The sequence below is a fragment of the Pteronotus mesoamericanus genome, unplaced genomic scaffold (genome assembly GCF_021234165.1).
Source record: "Pteronotus mesoamericanus isolate MK-2021 breed Mesoamerican mustached bat unplaced genomic scaffold, CSHL_Meso_final contig_130, whole genome shotgun sequence".
Taxonomy (NCBI): Eukaryota; Metazoa; Chordata; class Mammalia; order Chiroptera; family Mormoopidae; genus Pteronotus; species Pteronotus mesoamericanus.
In genome coordinates this window covers 12,954,713-12,974,255 of record NW_026555060.1, presented here as the reverse complement: position 1 = coordinate 12,974,255, position 19,543 = coordinate 12,954,713, and the positions used below count along the sequence as shown (strand labels likewise).

At 38.3% G+C, this 19,543-nt stretch overlaps 1 protein-coding gene across 3 annotated transcripts in view; it reads left to right on the top strand.

Annotated features, from left to right (window-relative positions):
* MPP7 (MAGUK p55 scaffold protein 7) overlaps positions 1–19,543 on the top strand; it is a 247,737-nt gene that overhangs the window by 206,921 nt on the left and 21,273 nt on the right. For 2 of the 3 annotated variants that reach the window (XM_054592269.1, XM_054592262.1), the window contains exon 13: positions 13,975–14,055. The exons of the other annotated variant lie outside the window; for it this stretch is intronic. In XM_054592269.1, the coding sequence (XP_054448244.1) occupies positions 13,975–14,055 (81 nt within the window). The remainder of the gene's footprint in view (positions 1–13,974; positions 14,056–19,543) is intronic. 3 annotated transcript variants of the gene reach the window in all.

Genomic DNA, 19,543 nt, shown 5'->3' with positions numbered 1-19,543 from the left:
TGCCCCAACCCCCACTGTTTTTTATAGCCAGAAGTTGTGGGTACTTAACTTCCCAGCGCTGGGACAGTGCAGTCTGGCCTGGGGCTGGTATCGCTTGCTTCCAAGGCATCCCTCCTGATTTTTATCCACCACACATGAATGTAGGACTGCCCATGCCCATTCCACTGCCACCAGAGCCTCTCCGCCCCTTACCATGTCTCCTTGCCTCTTCACCCTGTCTCTGCATTTCTACCCCTCCACCCCTCCTACCCGTCTGGATGAATGTGTCTTCTTTAAATCCTTGGTTGTTGGACTTCCATTCAGTTTGATTTTCTGTCAATTCGGGGTATTTTTTGTTTTGAGATTTAGTTGTAATTCTTTTTGTGTTTGCGCGAGGAGGCAAAGCGTGTCCACCTATACCTCCATCTTGGCTGGAAGTCCTGATTTTTATGGAGTACCGACTATGGCAGGCACTATCCCAAGCAGGTGGGTTTGTGAGTGAACAACACAAACAGTCTTGTCCTTGTAGTGCTTGCATTTTAATGGGAGAAGATAGGCAAAAAACATATTCATAAAATTAGTAATAAATAATAATGTTAACTGTATAGTTGTTTGACTGTGATAAATGCTGTAGAAGCAAGTTAAAGCCAAGAAAGTTCAGAGGAATCAGGAATTTGTGATTTCGAACCTGAAGATCATGGTACCTCATTGAAAAGTTTGCATTTTTGAACAGACTCTGAAGTAAGGAAATTATCCATGCCCTCTTCTACTTAGCTAAGGAAGACAGGGGTGGTTTTATTTTGATCTTTTAAATTTTATTGCACTTTTGTCATAACCCTGAGATAGAGGTGAGACAGTACTTGGTTTATATAAATGTGGTATAAATAGCTGCTTTGGAAAAATGATGCTTTTTCAACAAGCTTCCCACTCCAGTTTTTTTTTTCTTCTTCTTTTTTTTGACATTAACATTTAAGTGATGCTTCACTAATAGCATTTTTCTTTTCAACAGAGGAAAGATAATCTGAATCTCTATCAGGGCTTGCTAAGTTACCACATTTTCTATATAGTTTGGTTCCAAGGGAACTTTTTTAGTTTTATAAACAGATTTGTCACTCTCCAACCCAAAATCCAGCCACCAACTAATTGTGATCACTATAAGACTGTGAATCAGATATAATAGCATGGTTGTTTTTATTTTATGCCTAGAGCAACAAAAACAGTAGTGCTGCAATATGATAAGTAGACTTCTACAACACATGTCTGATCTCCCTTGCAGTAAATCAAATGAGTAAGTGTGTTTTTCAGGTAACAAAAGCAGTTAGAATATTTATTGCAAACTCCAGTAATTCTGATATTTTTCTCTGGATGGTAAGAGGAACAAGTCTGGCCAAATCCATAAAAATGTCTGGGGGAAAATGTGGAAGACTTTTCGTGTTAAGCGGCACAGGTGCACAGGAGGTGAGCACACAGTAGAGCTGCTGCATGCACGTAATAAGCCATTTAATGTTTGTGCCAAGATGGACAAAGATCAATAGGAGAAGTAAATAGTACTTGGTCAGAACAACAGATTTCTTTCTAATATATACTTTTTAAAATCCTCATTCAAGGCTATATTTATTGATTTTTAGAGAGAGAAGGGGAGAGAGAAACATCGATCAGTTGCCTTCTATACGTGCCCCAACTGGGGATCGAACCCACAACATGTTGGTGCACAGAACTATGCTCCAGCCAGCTGAGCCACCTGGCCAGGGCCTAATATATAATTTTATGTTGAACATAAATCCAAGTAAGAATGGATGTTATTAATTCCTTATGACTGTTGCATGGATATCTAATGTGTTACAATTAATTTGGCCTCTTTTTCCCTACCTGTATTTTTCTTTCCTAACATATTATTAGCACTATACTCTTTAGTGTGATGATTGTCTTTCTCCTGTGTAAGATACCACACATCTATATTTACATTATTAAATTAAACTTGATGCTCATCAGCCTTAAGAAAAGCTATAACTAAGTTCCATGCTGGACCTTTACAAATAAAAATTACTTTATGTTTATTCTTTGTAGGCTACATGAGTGTCATTAAAAAAATATATACCACACTTAATTGATTTCATTAAAATTAATTTCATAATAGTAATATATTATTGTTCTAGTACATATTTATTCACTTAGGATCTGCACTTAACACACAAATAAAATATATGGTTGACGCACCAAAGTACAAGGCCATAGAGTATGGCCATAAACATTTTTTAAATTTAAAAATGTCATACTGATATTTTAAAGCAGTATATGTCTAAATGCTCCTATATAAATGAAGGCTATGAATTTATATATGGATTTTAAAAGTGTTTTCTCCTTCAGATAAAAATGAAGGCATTTTTTTGCAGTTAATGTGAATATTTCCTGAAATATAAACTTTTAAGTAGAAACTTTACTATCATTATTTTAGTGACACCCTAAGTAGACAGTATTTCTTTGACTGAAATGAATGACCTTTACATAAAATCATATGCAACACAATTTCTTACTTTCAAGAAGGAGTTACTAATTAAATGCCCAAAAGTAATTAAAAATGGCTCTGGCCAGGTAGCTCAGTTGGTTAGAGCATTGTCCCGATATGCCAAGGTTGTGAGTTCCATTCCCAGTCAGGGCATGTAACAAGAAGCAACCAGTGAATGCATAGATAAGTGGTACAGCAAATCGATCTCTGTCTCTCTTTCGCTCGCTCTCTCTCATCAATCAAAAAGTTTTTAAAAATTAATTAAAACAATATGCCTTTCTAATGATCTTAATTATCCAACTGACACATTTTTTGCAAGAACTTCAACTAATGGGGATTGATACACATTGCTTTATTCTTCCTAGAATTTGCACACAAAGTGATTTTGTAAATTCATATGACATTTAAAAACATGTAACAAATATTTACATGTCTGGTTTGAATAGAAACATTCTTTTATTTTCAAAGCTAGTAAGCATATCAACTTCAATTCACTGCCTGAGTTCCAAATTAATGATCTCTAAAATAATTTGTTTAATGCTTTTTTGGCTTTTACTTACATCATTGCAAGTAAATCATGGTTGTATCTGCTTTTCCTTAGTCCTGAATCAAGAATCCTGATAGACGTCCCCAATGTGTGTTGCCCAGGCCTGGTATGCACATCAACTTCATGAGGTTGGGTTTAGACTTCTCAGGGGTTATGCACAGAATGAGTTCTGAGATCCTCAATTTGGACTTCTGCCGCATTTTGTAGCCAGAAACTTTTCCTATTCCACAAGTGCAGAGAGTCATAACTACCTAAAGTGGGAGCAGCTTGGAACAGGGTGAAAAACTCTGTGAAGTTACGGATTAGCCATTAACAGACAATGGAGCAACTGGCTACTCAAGTTCGTGTTTTATTGGCATTCTTTTGATAAGATAATAGGTAGAATGGAAAAAATGTAGACTTTAGAGTCAGACAGACAGGCTTTGAATACCAGTTAAATTGCACTCCAGATGTGTGACCTTAGAAAAAATTACTTAACCTTTGATTGTCTTAGTTTTCTCATCTGTTAAATGAGGATAATACCTCTTTTGCAGGGATGTTTTGAGGATTAGTAATGGTGTACGTAACCATGTGACACGCCTGCCATGTAACCACATGACGCATGACTACATTGTGTCGTCTTCATCATCATCATTGTTCCAAAGCCCGCTGTCTGTGATTTAAATCTGTGCTAGACAGATTGTCTTCTTTGCTTCTCTTTATCATTAACAAGCACAATGACAAACTGTAGAGTAACTTTATATACATATGTGTAAATGTATTTCACCAGTTGTGGGAAAAATTTACATATTGAAGGGGAAATGAATCTGTCCCATTGCAGAGGCACCTGCATGAACCTAGCTCAGTTTGCATCCTAAATTGACTACCATATAAACAGATTTTCAGCCCACTGAAAATGTGAATTTATGCCTAACTGTAGGTGGAGACAGGACAGTAATATGGATCTAAGCGTGGTCTTAATGTCAAGCTTTGAAGAAGAGAAACTCTAGAACTTCTCCAGTGTAAATGGCAGGATTGAGCAAGAAGCCTGTCAGGAGAAATGCTGTTTGTAGGCCTCCCGGGCAACTTTGTAGGAAAAATGATTGAAATCGTATCCCTGCTATAACCTTTTTGTGATGATACTCCCACCTTTCAAGACGATGACCTCAAGTTTAATCTAGGGAAAGTTTTTCAAATAGAATCATTTCTGCTTTGGCTGGGTGGCTCAGTTGGTTGGAGCATCATCCCATACACCGGAAGGCTGGAGGTCTGACTCCTGGTCAGGGCACATAGCGCTCCAGTCAGGGCACTTACAGGAGGCAACTGAGCATTGTTTTTCTCTCACATCAGTGTGAGAGAAAACCGCCCCTCCCTCCCACCCCCTCCTTCTCCCGCTCCGCTCCATCTCCCTCTCCCCCTTCCTTTCTCTCTAAATCTATAAATATATCCTTGGGTGAGGATAAAAATAATAATAAATAATAATAACAACAACAACAACAACAATAAAATCATTTGCCACTGAACATTCTTGGCATACTCCATGAGTGTGCAGTGAAGTGAGCAAGCTACAAAGAGTTAGATTATGTAAGGGCTAAAATTGATTATAGTCAAAATTTAAGGGCATCACATTAGAGACAGCATACTTTCCCTCACTAATTCAAACATACTTAGTTTTTCCTCCAGAGTTAAAATAAATCATTGGGGTTTTTTGGCGTGAGTAGTTAAAGAAAGGAAAAAAGAAAGGAAAAAAGTTAGACTGTTGCTCAGCAAAGTATCTTATACTCTGAGAAGCACTCCAGAGCTGAGACTACTGAAGAAAACCGTAAATTCACATCACCTCTTTTAGTCCTGGGTGCCTTGTGTGTGTGTATGGCAGGGGGACAGGGAGGTGGGGATGGCAAGCAGAGACCCACTAGTTATATTTTGGTTTTTGGTTTGCTTCCATCTTTTTCTTTGAGCATGTATAATTGGGTTTGTATCATCTTTACAGAAAATGCAACTCCATTGTAATACCTCCTTTTTCTTGTTTGCTTTCTATTTATTTTAAAGAGTAAGTTTTACCAATTTAAATAATTTTTTTTATCTTCAGAGTATATAAAATATATAAGCCATAGATGGTGTCTGGCCTTTTGTAGACAGTCACTAAATATTTATCACCTTTTTTCCTCTCCTTTGGAGACCTTGCCTCCACTCAGTCTCAAGTTTTACCTTGACGGGACTGTACTCAGAAGGGCGCCCTAGGCCTGGCAGTCCTTGGCTGAGTTTAAGTAGATAGATTTCCTTCCCTTAAACTCACTGTTCCAGTGCTGGATTCATCACGCTCCCCTCTGCCTCTTTTTATCTTAAGATCAAGAGAGCTAAGTTCAAGTTTGAGATATGCCAGCTTCTCTTAGTGACCTTGGGCATGTTACTGAACCATCGTATCCAGGCTTTGAGGTAGGCAGATGCTTTTTACCTTTAACTCCCATTCCTTTAGTTCATTCAACAAATAGTTTTACCTGCATAACAGCCTAATTCCTGAGTGTAATTTAAAGAAATGAAACAAGCTAATGCGTACCTAGAGTTCACCGGCTGGGGAAACAACTGGTGAACAAGTAGATGACGCTTCTGTTTTCACAGAGCTCACCTTCTGTTGTAGGATAACTTTGAAGTGGGTGTACAGGGAACACGTGAACTTGGTACCTAACCCCAATTTAAACCTTCAGGAGCGATTCCCTCAGTTGTCTAAGCTGAATCTTAAACAAGCAAAAACTAGCATGTGGAGAGAGGACAGAGTGTTCTTACAAAAGCAAGGAGCATGTGGTGAGGACCCAGCAACACAAGAGAACCTGCCATGTTTCAGGAAGCAGAGGAAATCTTGTGTAGGTGGAAAGTGCAATGTAAAGGAAGGAGCAGCAAGAGTGAAGAATAGAAATATAAATGTAGCTCAAAACGTGCAATCCGTATAAAGCTGTGAAAGAATTTACATTTGATTCTGTACACAGTGGAGGAAGAATGAGAGACGCAGGTGAGAAATGACAGAAGCGTAAGCTAGCAGTGAGCAGTAGCTGGAGGGAAGCATAGAGTTAAGGGACTTTGAGGGGAGGGGGGTGTTGTTGCTCTTTTTGTTTTAAGGTAGGAGAGATTTATTAATTTCAGTGCCAAAGGAAAGGAGCTAGAAACGAGGGAGGTAAATATTCAAGAAGAGAGCTAAGAGAAGGCTTAAGAGTGTGTGACTAGAGAGAAGGATAAAGGATGGTCGAGATGGGTCTGGCTGCATTAAGTTATAGAAAGGACTTTGAAGACATTGCACTTGATGGCTTCTGTGTTCTCTGAGATGGTGATGGTAACACTTGAAATTTCATTCATTAAGCAGGTATTTGAGGGCTTACTTTCTTTATGGAGACCATAAGTGACATAAAGTGATTGCTGCCCTCACACCACCTCTGTCTTGAGGGAGAGACAGGCCATGAAACAGTGTATTATCAAATTGTTGAGTTAGGATTTTTAAGTATTATGAGGGAGATGTATGTACAAAATGCTCTGGTAATATACCAATGAGAAATGTGAGCTGCAGGATCAGGAGAGACTTTTCTTGAGGAAGAGCTATTTGAGCAGAGCTCGGAAGGGCACACAAGGATTACCTGGGGCTTCAGCGGAAAGGGAGAGCAGCCAGAGCATAAGCTTCGGGCAGGAGAACAAGGCCAGCATCAGATCATGCAGAGCCTTGTAAACCATGTAAAGATATTCATCTTTTTTGGAAGAGCCACTGGAAACTACATTTCCAAGAAAGTTAACAGGGGAGTGATAGGATCAGAAGAGTTCCTTGAGAAAACCTTTTTGGCTGCAGGTTGGTGACGGAGTAACATGGCCCCTGAGTAGATGCGAGCGGCCCTCAGGAGGCTGTTCCAAGAGAGCAGGCAAATGTGGTGGCATCTTGGATCAGTGCGGCAGCAGCGGCCATGCAGCGCCATAGATCTGAGGGGTGTTTAGGAGGTAAAGTTGACAGCCTTTGGCAATTGTTTGATCATAGGATATATAAAAGAGAAGTAACAAGGAGGCTCCCAGAGTGTGATTAGAGAAGAGAATGGAGGGTTGAAATTACCAATATGTGATGTAGGAAATACAATTGATAAGGAAAACGGAAATTGCTGGAGAGCCTGAAGGTCTTGGTTTATATGCGGTGAGTCTGAACGTAAGTGTGATAAAAGGGCATTGCCTAAGAGCTATGAGGATATTAGCAAAAGAGTAGCAAACATGATGGTCCGTGGAAGTGAAGACTTAAAAGGCTGATAGATAAAAAGGAAAAAATGAAAACATAGAGGTCCTTGTGATAATGGGTATGGTGGGAATAAGTGAGAGATCTAAAAGGATTGGAGATTGAAGTCATGTTGGGAAGCTTGAATTTAATACTTTAGTAATAAAATAGCTCCTAGTCATGGCAGAGACAAGGTTTGCTCAGCAAGTGGTCAGAGTGAACTAGAGAAAGGTCACTAGAGATCAGGGACCAGGGAAGTAAGAGGCTAGTTTTTCAAACGGTGCTCAAATGGGTGTTGAGGTTACCCAAAATGGTGGCGGGAGGGAGGTGCAGAGAACAAGAGCCAGGCGCCGAAGTCTTAGAGCAGTGGCGCTGGACAGGGGCAGTCCTGCCCACCCGGGATCAATAAGAACATTTGTGAGGATTTTTCTAAAAGTCAAAATGGCCGAGAGGGCCAGGGATATAGATTTGACATTTCTAAAGAACAAAAATCTCACCTCCATTACACGCCACTTCCAACTGTTGTTTGTACTGGACATTCAGGGACTGAATCGGTGACTCAGCCTATGGTGGGGTTGCAGCCTAGGAGGTCTGACATCTGTGACGCTGAAGCACTGTCCCATTCCATGGGGGGGGGGCGGGGGGATTACTGTTACACTGAACTTAGATGTCAAGTGCAGGTCATTTGCAAAGTTGTGATTTTCTCCGCTTTGATGGTGTTGACATGTTATCCCTTTCTCAGTTCAGGCTGTTTCCTTAATCATATTCCACTGAGTCTCATCTGTGGTTTCTATCCACTTGCTAGTCCTTATTCTAATATTTACCTGTATCTTTGGGCTTTAATTTTCCTGTACTGGTTTTTTTAAATTTTTATTTTTCTATTACACTTGGCATAAAATATTTTATTAGTTTCAGGTATTCAACATAGTGACCGGACATTTAGAAAACTTACAGAGTGATTGCCCTGATGAATCTAGTACCCACCTGACAACATACATACTTATTACAATATTATTGACTATATGCCTCATGCTGTATTTTTCATCTCCGTGACTATTTTGATACCTGCCTGTTTATACTTCTTAATCCTTTCTCCCTTTTAACCCATCTCCCAGCCCTCTCCCATCTGGCAGTCATCAAAATGGACTCTGTATCTATGAGTTCGTTTCTGTTTTGTTTGTTCATTTATTTGGGGTTTTTTTTTTTTAGATTCCACATATAAGTGAAATTTGGTGGTATTTGTCTTTCTCTGTCTAATTTATTTTATTAGTATAATACCTTCTAAGTCCATCCATCATGTATTGCAGAGGGCAAGATCTCTCTCTCTTTTTTTTTTATGGCTGTGTCTTACTCCATTTTATGTATGTACCACTTTATTGCTATCCGATAATCTCTTGATGGACACTTAGGTTGCTTTCATATATTGGTTATTGTAAATAATGCTGCAATAAACATATGGATGTACATATCTTTTTCAATTAGTATTTTGGGTTTCTTTGGATAAATACCCCAAAAATGGAATTACTAGATCCTTCTTTGTCTTGTTATAGCCTTTATTTAAAAGTCTATTTTGTCCATAAGTACCCTAGCTCTTTTTGTTTCCATTTTATGAACTATCTTCCATCCCTTTACTTTCAGTGTGACAAAGAAGGATCTAGTAATTCCATTTTTTGGGTATTTATCCAAAGAAACCCAAAACACTAATTGAAAAAGACATGTACATCCATATGTTTATTGCAGCATTATTTGTCTAGCAATCTGAAATGAGTATCTTGTAGGCAACATATATAGGGTCTTATTTTATGACCCATGCAGCTACCCAATGTTTTCCAATTGGACCATGTAGTCCATTTACATTTAAAGTAATTTTTTGATAGATAATGTAGTTATTGCCATTTTATTATTCATATTTTTATCTTCTTAAAGAAGTCCTTTTAACACTTTTTGTAATACTGGTTTGGTGGTAATGAACTCCTATACCTTTCTTTTCTTTTCTTTTTTTTTTTTTTTTTTTTGGCTGGGAAGCTCTTTATTTGTATTTCAATTCTAAATGATAGCTTTGCTGGGTAACAGTAGTCTTAGTTGTAGGTCCTTGCTTTTCATCACTTGGAATATTTTGTGTCAGTGCCTTCTGGTGTGCAAAGTTTCTGTTCAGAAAGCAGTTGACAGCCTTATTAACTCCCTTGTAGGTAATTTGCTTTTTTTCTTGTTGGTTTTAAGATTCTCTTTTTGTTTTTAACCTTTTCCATTTTAATTATGTGCCTTGGTGTGGGCCTCTTTGGATTCATCTTCTTTGGGATTTTGTGCTTCCTGGACTTGCATGTCTATTTCCTTCAACAGCGTAAGGAAGTTTTTGTCATTATTTTTTCAAATAGGTTTTTAATTTCTTGCTTGCTCTCTCTTCTCCTTCTGGTACCCCCATAATGCAAATACTGGTATGTGTGAAGTTGTCCCAAAGACCTCTTAAACTAATTTCATTTTTTTTCTTTTCTTTTTGCTGTTATGGTTAGGTGTTTCCTGCTACCCAGTCTCCCAAATTGCTCATTCAGTCCTCTGCTTCATCTACTCTACTGCCAATCCCTTGTAATCTATACTTCTTATCAGTTACTATATTCTTCATTTCTGACTGGTTCTTTTTTATGTTTTCTATCTGTACTTTTCTTTTCTACTCTGAACATGCCCAAACTCGTCTACCTGTACTTTTATGTTTCTTATCTCTTTGTTGAAGTTCTTCCCTGAGACCATTGATCATCTTATTACCAGTGTTTTGAACTATGCATGTAGTAGATTTCTTGTCTCCATTTTGTTTAGTTCTTTTTCTGGAGTTTTGTTCTGCTCTTTCACTTTTGACATGTTTCTTTGTCTCCTCATTTGGCTGCCTCCCTGTTTTGTTTTGTTTTGTTTTGTTTTTCTCCCTATGTATTAGGTAGAGCTGCTATGTCTCCCAGTCTTGTAGAGTGGCTTTATGTATTACGTAGTCCTGTGGGGCCTATTGGCACAGTGTTCTGGTCACAAGTATTACCGGTGTATCCCTTGTGTGGATTATGTGTGCCCTCCTTTTGTAGTTGAGCCTTGATTGCTACTGGTATATCAATGGGCGGGATTGACTCTGAGGATGATTGGTTATGAGGCGTGGTGATGACTTAGGGGAGCAGCTGTTGTGCAGGGGCTGACCCTCTGGAGCAGGATTCACTTCAGCAGGAGTCCAGTGCCTGCCGAGTCTGCCCTTTGGGTGGGTTGTTTGTGGAGCTGGTTGGTTCATGCTCTACTGTGGTTTGAAGCTGGCTACCAGGTGTGTTGGGGCTTCTTGAGAGAGGCTCTCGTGCAGGCCAACGTCGTTGCTGCCTGTGCCCTACCCAGGGCCACTTGATAGGAGCTACAAAAGTGATCTGCAGATGGTTGCCACTTGTGCTGGGCTTGGAGGTGCCTGGGAAGGCAAAGCTGCAAACTAGGATGGCTGCTTCAGTGCCGAGCTTGGGGCCCGTTAGCAAGTGATATGGGGGATGCCAAAGATAGATGCTGCGTGTTTGGGGTTGTGAACCTTTGAGAGATTTTAGGAAAATCTGCAGCATGAGCCAAGAAAGGCCATTTGTATGGAAAAACCACTGGAAATGCCTTGGGTGGGCCTGAAAGTTGGGTGGAAAATCGCCAGGCGCACCCTATTAGCTAGGTGGATGGAGACTCATATGGTGTCCCCTCACCCCCAGCAGCTTTGTGAAGAAAGTGTTTAACAAAGGAACATGGCCTCTGCCAGTACTTTTGTCTGGGAAGTTGCCCTTCCAGCCCTTTACTGAAGCCAGACAGTTCAGTTCCTCCCCTATGTGTCTGGTGCCTTTGGAGCTGCTGTCCCAGTACTGGAGCTCAGAGCAAGTGAGTCTGAGTAAAGTGTGGACCCTTTAAGAGGAACTGCCTGGGATTCTAGCAGCCCTCTGTCTCTCAGCCACAATCCCCGCTGGTTTTCAAGCTAGAAATTATGAAGACTTCTCTTTCCAGCATTAGAACCCTGAACTGGGGAGTTTAGTGTGGGGTTGGGATGTTGGCCCTTCAGGAGGGACCTCAGCAGCTGAGATATCCCTCCTGATTTTTAACTGCCAGCATGGGTGTGGACTAGCCCATTCCATGTATCTGCCCCTCCTACCACTCTCAATGTGGCTTCTTCTGTATATCCTTAGGTATAGGACTTCTGTCCAGCTAGCCATCAGGAGGTTCTCAGTGATCATTGTTCTATAATTTAGTTGTAATTTTGATGTGGCCATTGGCAGAGGTGAGTATAGTGTTTACCTATACCACTGTCTTGATCAGAAGCCTTTCCTGTACTTTTTTGTACAGATTGGCTCCTGATCTTTTTATTACTCTTCAATCCACACTTATTTACTATTAGTAGGTGCAAATATCTGATTTCACTAGATTTTCTGCTCTAGTTGTGCCTAAGCATTTACGTATTGAAATAGAGATTTTTTTTATCATAAATTGCATTTTTATCTTTTATCTATTACATTTAGGGCATTTTATTGATTTGGAGAGAGGAATTATATATACTAGTAAATTAGCTATGAAGTTTATTTGGGATACAAATGGAATATTGCAGAGTATTTACTATGAAAATGGAGAATGAAGAAGTTTTGTTCTAGAGAAGAAGCAGGGGAAGTGGCTGGAGAATTGGTACTTGACAACAGTTTGTGGAAAGACAGAGGGTGGTAGTGGATAGCCAGCAAGAGGCAGGTCTTTGATACCGGGTGAAGGGCCGGGAAATAGCATTAGAAGGAAGGCCCAATCCCCAACTGCAGCCTCTTTGTTATTGCTCATGATTTTCCCTCCTCCCAGAATGCCCACCGTATTCTTCTCTGTCCACCTATGTGTTCTTCATTGGGATGAAACCTATTCTTTTCAAAGTTTGCAAGAGGAAGTAGGCCAAAGCATGAACACTTCAATACCTGGATTCTATGCTGGCACTACACATAAGTTTTCATTTATCTCTTCCCAAAATGGAGCATAATTATGTTTACTTATTTTATTATTACCTTTAGAATTAGAATGAAGTCTGATCAAGGTCAAAGACTTTAACTTGTCTAGTGTCTTAGTCTGTTACAGCTTCTGTAACAAAATACCACAGATTTATTTCTCAGTTCTGGAGATCAGAGTGCTAATGTGGTAGGTGACCTTTTTCCAGGTCACAAATGTCTCAGTGTGTCATGATGGCTAAAGGAGCTGTGTGAGATCTCTTTTATAAAAGCACTAATCCCATTCATGAGGGCTCCACCCTCAGGAGCTAATCACCTCCTACAAGCCCATCCTTTTAGCACCATCACATTGGGATTAGGTTTGCAACGCGTGCGTTTGTGGGGTGATGCACATATTCAGATGTAACATTCAGTATCATCATCAGGTGGGGAAATAATGAAGGTCAAAAGCCAACTCAGGGCAGACTGGCTCTGCAGCTTGTATTCTACCCAGTGCATGACACTGTCATTCAATAGACCTTCAGGGCAGAGCTATGAGAATCTGGCCACTTGGGGTCTGTGCCCTTCTAACTTTTGATTTGACTCCAACTTGAAGCTGCTTTTTCTTTTTGGCCCCAGTCTCTTAATCATTTTGTGTTACTCTCTCATCCCAGTTTCTTTGAAAACAGAGTACACTTATCATCTTTGATTCTCCTCGGTTTATGCCTTGTTCCTTATAGATGTTTAGTATATATGCATCGATTTATTTAAGGGGAGGGTGATTCCCTCTAAAGAGAGAATGCACTAAGCCCCTTTGCTCAATGGCTTTTATTGAGAGGATTGCAGGTGGGGGATAGGCAGCAGGAATGTATAGGTAATCTAATTACTTCAGCAGTTTAAGTTTACAGAGAATAGATGTTGTTTCAAGATGACAGTGGCAGGAATGTAAGGAACTGCTTTAGGTCTGGGGTGAGCAAACATTATGGCGCCAGAAGGGACTTGGGTCAGGGTCCAGAAGTTTTGTAAATTTCTTTCCCACGCTTGCTGGTTATCTGGAATAAGATTAACAGAGTTTGAGGTAGAAACAAAGCTTGCTTCAAGGAGTGTAATTTACTTCTAAGTCTGATTTCCCTCAGGGGGGCCCCCGGAGCCGTTTTCAGGTCTTGCCTGCCTCCAGCATTACCGGTGTTCCAGCCAAGACTTAGAGGTCCTTTCCCAGGCCCCAGCTTGCGCGGGGCTGCAGTTCCTGATACCACTCAAAGCGCCCCGCTACAGACCAACTGAAAATACACATTGTAGGAGATCTTGACAAACATAAATGTGGTGAATGGTTTGCGAATTTAAAGTGCATCATTCGTTTTGCATCTAAAATAAAATTAAGATTCAAAGGTTTTATTTAATTAGATCTAAAAACGTTTAAAATTGAAATTATCACTATCCAGATGGTGGATAGTGATTTTAAAATTTCCGTTTTTTTTTAGGTGAACATATTTTTTAGGCTCTACTGGATACCATTACTGGGTAATGTACTCAGATACTCGAGTATGTTTATTTAAAACATAAATATTTCTAATGCTTTTAATGGAAAGGTGGGGATTAAAATTTTAAATTAAAAAGACAAAACAACTAGCTTTTTCTTACGTAGAACTTAACTAGAGATCATCTCTTTACTTGGGACGCATGTAAAGTTGGATGCATGTTCTATGTCCTATGGATTTGTGCCAATTATGGAAGTGTTTATATAGTATTTTGTTTACTAATGGATTTATATTATTCTGTTTTTCAGGTCCTGTAGGTGTAGGTTTGAATGAACTGAAACGAAAGCTGCTGCTGAGTGACACACAGCACTATGGTGTGACAGTGCCCCGTAAGTTCTGTCCTGATCAGTGCTAGTAGCGCTGCTGTACTGACTGCTCAATGCCTGCACAGTGTGTATGGTGCCAAGTGCTCTTCTACGCATTCCCCATCTAATTCTCACCACAGTCCTAGGAAGTGTGTATTTACATGATCCACATTTGACGTCGAAGGAAACTGAGGCACAAGATAACATTTGAGGGATTTGCCCCAGATTTACACAGATCATTGGCCTGAATATTTATTAATTACAGCTTTCTTACTCTCAATTTTTATGGTGAATTTTAATGTACATATGACATTAAATTATTATTTACAAATTTTCTTCTAAATAGAAGTCTGATGTTTCCTAAAATAAGCGCTAATGTTTTCCAGAGTTCTTCTCCAGCATAAAGATTAGAGGGACCAAACTGCACAGAGCTGAAGGAGGCTTCTTATAATATAAACCTTCATAATTACTTTTTATATGTAGTAATTGGCAGATAGTGTTAAATAGACCTTTCATAGTCATATAATCCAAATATGGTAGACTTCTTTTCAGTACATAGAATTAAATCTATTTTTATGAAAGTGGTTTTCACAGACATTCTTACAAATAAAATGTGATTCTGGAAGCATTTTGATCTTCAGAATAAATGCCATTTGACTACTTAATATGTTGATGTTAGAAAGTCATCTAAAAGACTAAATTGAAATGTTGGCTTTTTTCAAGTGGTTTTAGTACTATTTTTTTAAGTCATTTGTATATAGCCCTTAGCAATGTTCTCTAGTTCTGGAAGAGTTCAACTTTATTTTAAAATTATAGTATTCTGTTACCTCGTTATTCCTTGTTACTACATTTTTCCAAATTATTGTTTGTAATCATTTTCAGCCATAAGTTATAGGACTGACAGTTTCCATCAACAGAGATGAAAGTTAAGGAAAATGTGGAAATGTGGAATTAAACAGTTTCTTTCTTTCTTTTAACTTTAATTATTCACTTCTCTTACAAAAACTGAGTTTCAATATACTGGTAATTAGAAAATTTTACAAAACATACCCTTAGTTAAGCTTACAGGTGAGCAATGACAAAAGAGGATGGAAAACCAGATTACAAAGGAAAATAGTAACTTTATTAATTTTTACTGTGTATTCATCTCTTTTATTGGTCTTAATTTATTTTGTGCTCCCAAAGACAGTAAAGCTAGGTGATGTCTTCATTTTACAGAGGAAAAAAATGGGATAGAAAGGATACTTTGACTTACTCAGATTCCTGTAGGTGTTAGTTGCACCTGAATTTGAAACCAGGTTTTATGTAACCACTTTTCACGTTCTGCCTCCTATATATACATTATGCAATCCCTTCAAACTACAGATTCTCTTTTTTGTACCCCAGTTAGAGGGAAAAACTGCTCTCTTTTCAAGATTGGAAATATCAGTAATTCTGTCTATCAAACATAACCCTCTCTGATATTTTTGGTATTATTCAATGACCTAGGGCACAAGACACTTCGGCCACAATTTATCCAAATATTAAAATAATGTTTGCCTGTAAAGTTGTTACAGAACTCGACGACATCCAGAAAGGTTCTGGGGCTGGAACTCTACAAGAAAATCCCCAAATTATTGATTTTCCACTCTGATTCACTTTTAAACAGTTAATGTCAAAAGATCCCTAGTGAGTGGTGTTTTTCCTGATGATAAGAATCTCTTGGAGGTCCTGATAAAAACATCCCAAGGCCTTTCCAAAGAGATCCTTCTTCAGATCATAATATCAGACGTATTTGGGAAATACATCCCTACCACCAACTCAGGATAATTTAATTAATTGAATAACAAGATATTTGAAGAGCAATTTTGAAATTTTAGGTTGTTTTGCTTTATAAACTACTTTAGATAGAGTCTTGATTATTTGGAGAAAACTTACTGGTTTTGGGTATTCCACCAGTATTGTTTGATGGTTAACTCCATAATTCTTTCCAAAACAAGTATTACCGTATTTTGCCATGTATAATGAACACTTTTTTGTCCAAAATATTTAGGAAGAAATAACGATGTGCATTATACATGTGTATAATGATTACATATAATGGCTATAATAATCCCATGTTGAATGCACACAAAACCATGGATGTGTATTTTACATGGAAAAATGCAGTAAATACCCAGCAGAGTGGGTAAACTTGAGAAATTGTGGAGCAATGGAACTCACACACATTGTTGGTGGGAGTATAAATTAATTCAATCACTTTGGAAAGCTAAATGGCCTTATCTGTTTACTCTTATCTGTTAAGCTGAACACACACACACCTTGTGACCCAGTGATTCCATTCCGAGTATACACCCAACAGGAGTGCACATGACACATACTTGAATACTCTTACAAACACTATTGTTAAAAGCTCAAAACTGGAAACTACCCAAATGCCCACCAGTAGTGGATTGGTTAAGTAAATGATGGTATATTCCCACCATGGGATATTGTAATGCAGTGAGAATGAACAGTCTGCAACTACATGCAGTAATATGTGTGAATTCCACCAACATCATGCTGAGTGAAAGAAGACAGACACAAAGAGAATATGCAGAATGGCTCCATTTTTCTGTATAAAAACAAAAAAAAGCAATCCTCCTATGTGCTGTTAGAAACCTTGAGGAGGTTGGACAGGAAAGGTGATCCTGGAGTTCTGGCATCTGCGCTTCCTGTTAGAGTGCTGGTTACGTGGGCGTATTCGGTCTGTGAAAATTCATCAGGCTTACGTGTGAACTTTCCTATCTATCCTATTTCAGGTTTTTAAATGTTAAGTAGAAATACTTGGTAGTTTAGGCCATTGTAGTTTGCTGACGTTGTTTTCTGTCTTGACATACACCATGGTTATGGAAGATTAACACCTTCCTCCACTGGAGGTAGCAGAGTGATGGTTGGTTACGCGCGACCTTTCTGTGCCATTTTTGCAATTTCTTGTGTATCTATAATTATTTCAATTTCAAAAAAACTATTTGAAAGGTTGCTAAATCAAGTATTCCTCTTGTGCAAAATGGCTGAATAAAATTATATGATCTTTTAAAATTGTCCATAAAACCATATTAAACATTCACAGTTGCTTTTAAAAAAAGTGGTGGCCAAGCCGCTGCTTGCTTCTCTGTGGGAAATTTCATCCATGATAAGCTGCATCAGTATTGTTTGAAGGCTAGAGGTTATCATCAACAAATCTGCATAACCATTAACATAACTAGTTTTTCAGAAGAAAATGAAAATAAAGTAGTTAACAAAAAGCATTGCAGTAGATATCAAATACTTACGGATTTTAATGTCTTGATAATCTGGCTTGGGCATTCTCAGTGAACAACACTCATTAGTCACCTTCTGTAGTTTTACTGGAAGGCGTATATCACAGTGCAGTGTTTTCATAGGTTTCACAGTACTCACGTTCTAGAACACTTCTTTGTCCCCAGGATACCTCAGTTGAGATTTCTAAAAAAAATATATATAGATATAGATATAAATATAATATATAGTCAACTAGGGTACCAGTTTACAAAATATTTTGTCTTAGCTTACTGTGACAATTATTCTGGGATTTTGTTGGGGGCAGGGTAAGAGTGTGGAGGTTGTCTCCTTTGTTTAATGTTTATCTTAAACTGTAAACACAGTGGGTACTCAGACAGTAAACTCTGGTGAGGTAGCGTGGCCTGCACTGTGGTTACTATTCCCATCTTGCTCTTTGAATTCCCTTCTCACAAGGATTTCCAGACCCCTTATGCAGGATCCCTCACTGTTGATGGATTTGTGAGATTTCTTTGATACCATTGCAGTTAGACACTAAAATTCTTCATCAGTGAAATTACATCAGACCTGGATAACTGGGTTGATCGTGATAAGCAAACAGTTTTGCTGTAGACATGTTATCTTGTAACTGTATTAGGCAGTGTCATAAGTGTTTTATTCACTTGATGTGGTTCTGAATATATTTAACCCTCCCAGTGGACCCGTGTGTCAGGGCCGTGATCATTAAACTGTGTGTTCGAAATTTTTCAAAGTGTGTTGCCATTAAAATTGAATAAAGGCAACTTTTTCTCAGTTCATGAGAAACAAGGCAGGCTTAAAATTCTCAGTTTTTATTTTCAACTGCATTTTTCTCAAGCCTGCTACTTGCTAAATGAACACCAGCAGACAACAAAAAAGTTAATTAATAAATGAATGTTCACCCTAAACTCCAAATCAGGGCATCGTGCTAATTTAAATATCTTTCTTATTCTTGGATGTACATTATGTTGTACACAGGAAATAGAGTCTTTTTCAGCTGTGAAATTCATTTGTAGCTTTTATGATAGAGTTAAAGTTATTTGTACTTCATGCTGTTCCTGCAAAGGTTGTGACATCCGTAAAGAATAGCACGACCTTGGTGCTCCACTAGTAGAAGTATAAAAAACTGTTTCGGGAGATGTAACTGTTGTATGGAAATATGCTTGCTAACTAAACAAGGACATTTAAAAGTTTTGGATATAATTTAAACTAATTGGGTTTCATAAATCAATTACTTTTTGTACTAGGTTACTTTTTTACCACTTCCAACATTTTTCCTTTTATACACTATTTAGATACAATTTTAAAAAAACCTGCACATACTGTACTTAGAATATACAGTTAGCTCTGGTCAGGTGGTTCAGTTGATCGGAGCATTGTCCCATACACCAAAAGGTTGCAAGGACAGTCCCCGGTTGAGGCACATATGAGAGGCAACTGATTGATGTTACTCTTTCACATTAATGTTTCTCTCTCTAAAAATCAATAAACACACCCTCATGTGAGGATTAAAATAAAGTACAATTAGATCAGTTTTAACATATATACACATGTGAAATCATCACCACAATTAACATAATGAACATTTCTACCTCCTCAAAAAATGTCCCTGTGCCCTCTGTAATCCATTCTTCCACCCCTGTTCCCAGGCAACCACTAATGTACATTCTATTACTATTAGTCTGTCACAGATTAGTTTGAATTATCCAGTATTATATGAGTAGAATTATATAGTATGTTACCAGTTTTTTGCCTGGCTTATTTTACTCAGCATCAATTAGAGATTCACCCATATTGTTTCATAAATCAATAATTCATGCCTTTTCGTTGCTAAATAATATTCCATTGTAAGGAAATGCCACGATTTGTTTATCTGTCCATTCATCCATTCAACTGTTGATGGATATTTGGAGTTTTCCCCACATTTTGGGCATTACAAATAAACCTACTGTGAGGTTAATGTTCAAGTTTTTTGATTGACATATGTTTTTGTTTTCCTTGAGTAAATAAGTAGGAGTAAAATAGCTGGGTCATATGGTAGGTGTAAAATATGTTCAATTTGTTAAACTAATAAACCATTTTCCAACAGAGTTATACCGTTTTACAACCTACTGGCAGTGTATGTAAGGTTCAGTTGCTCCATACTTGTCAACAGTTGGTAAAGTCAGTCTTTAAATTTTTGTCAGTGTAATATGTATGTAGTGATATCTTTGTA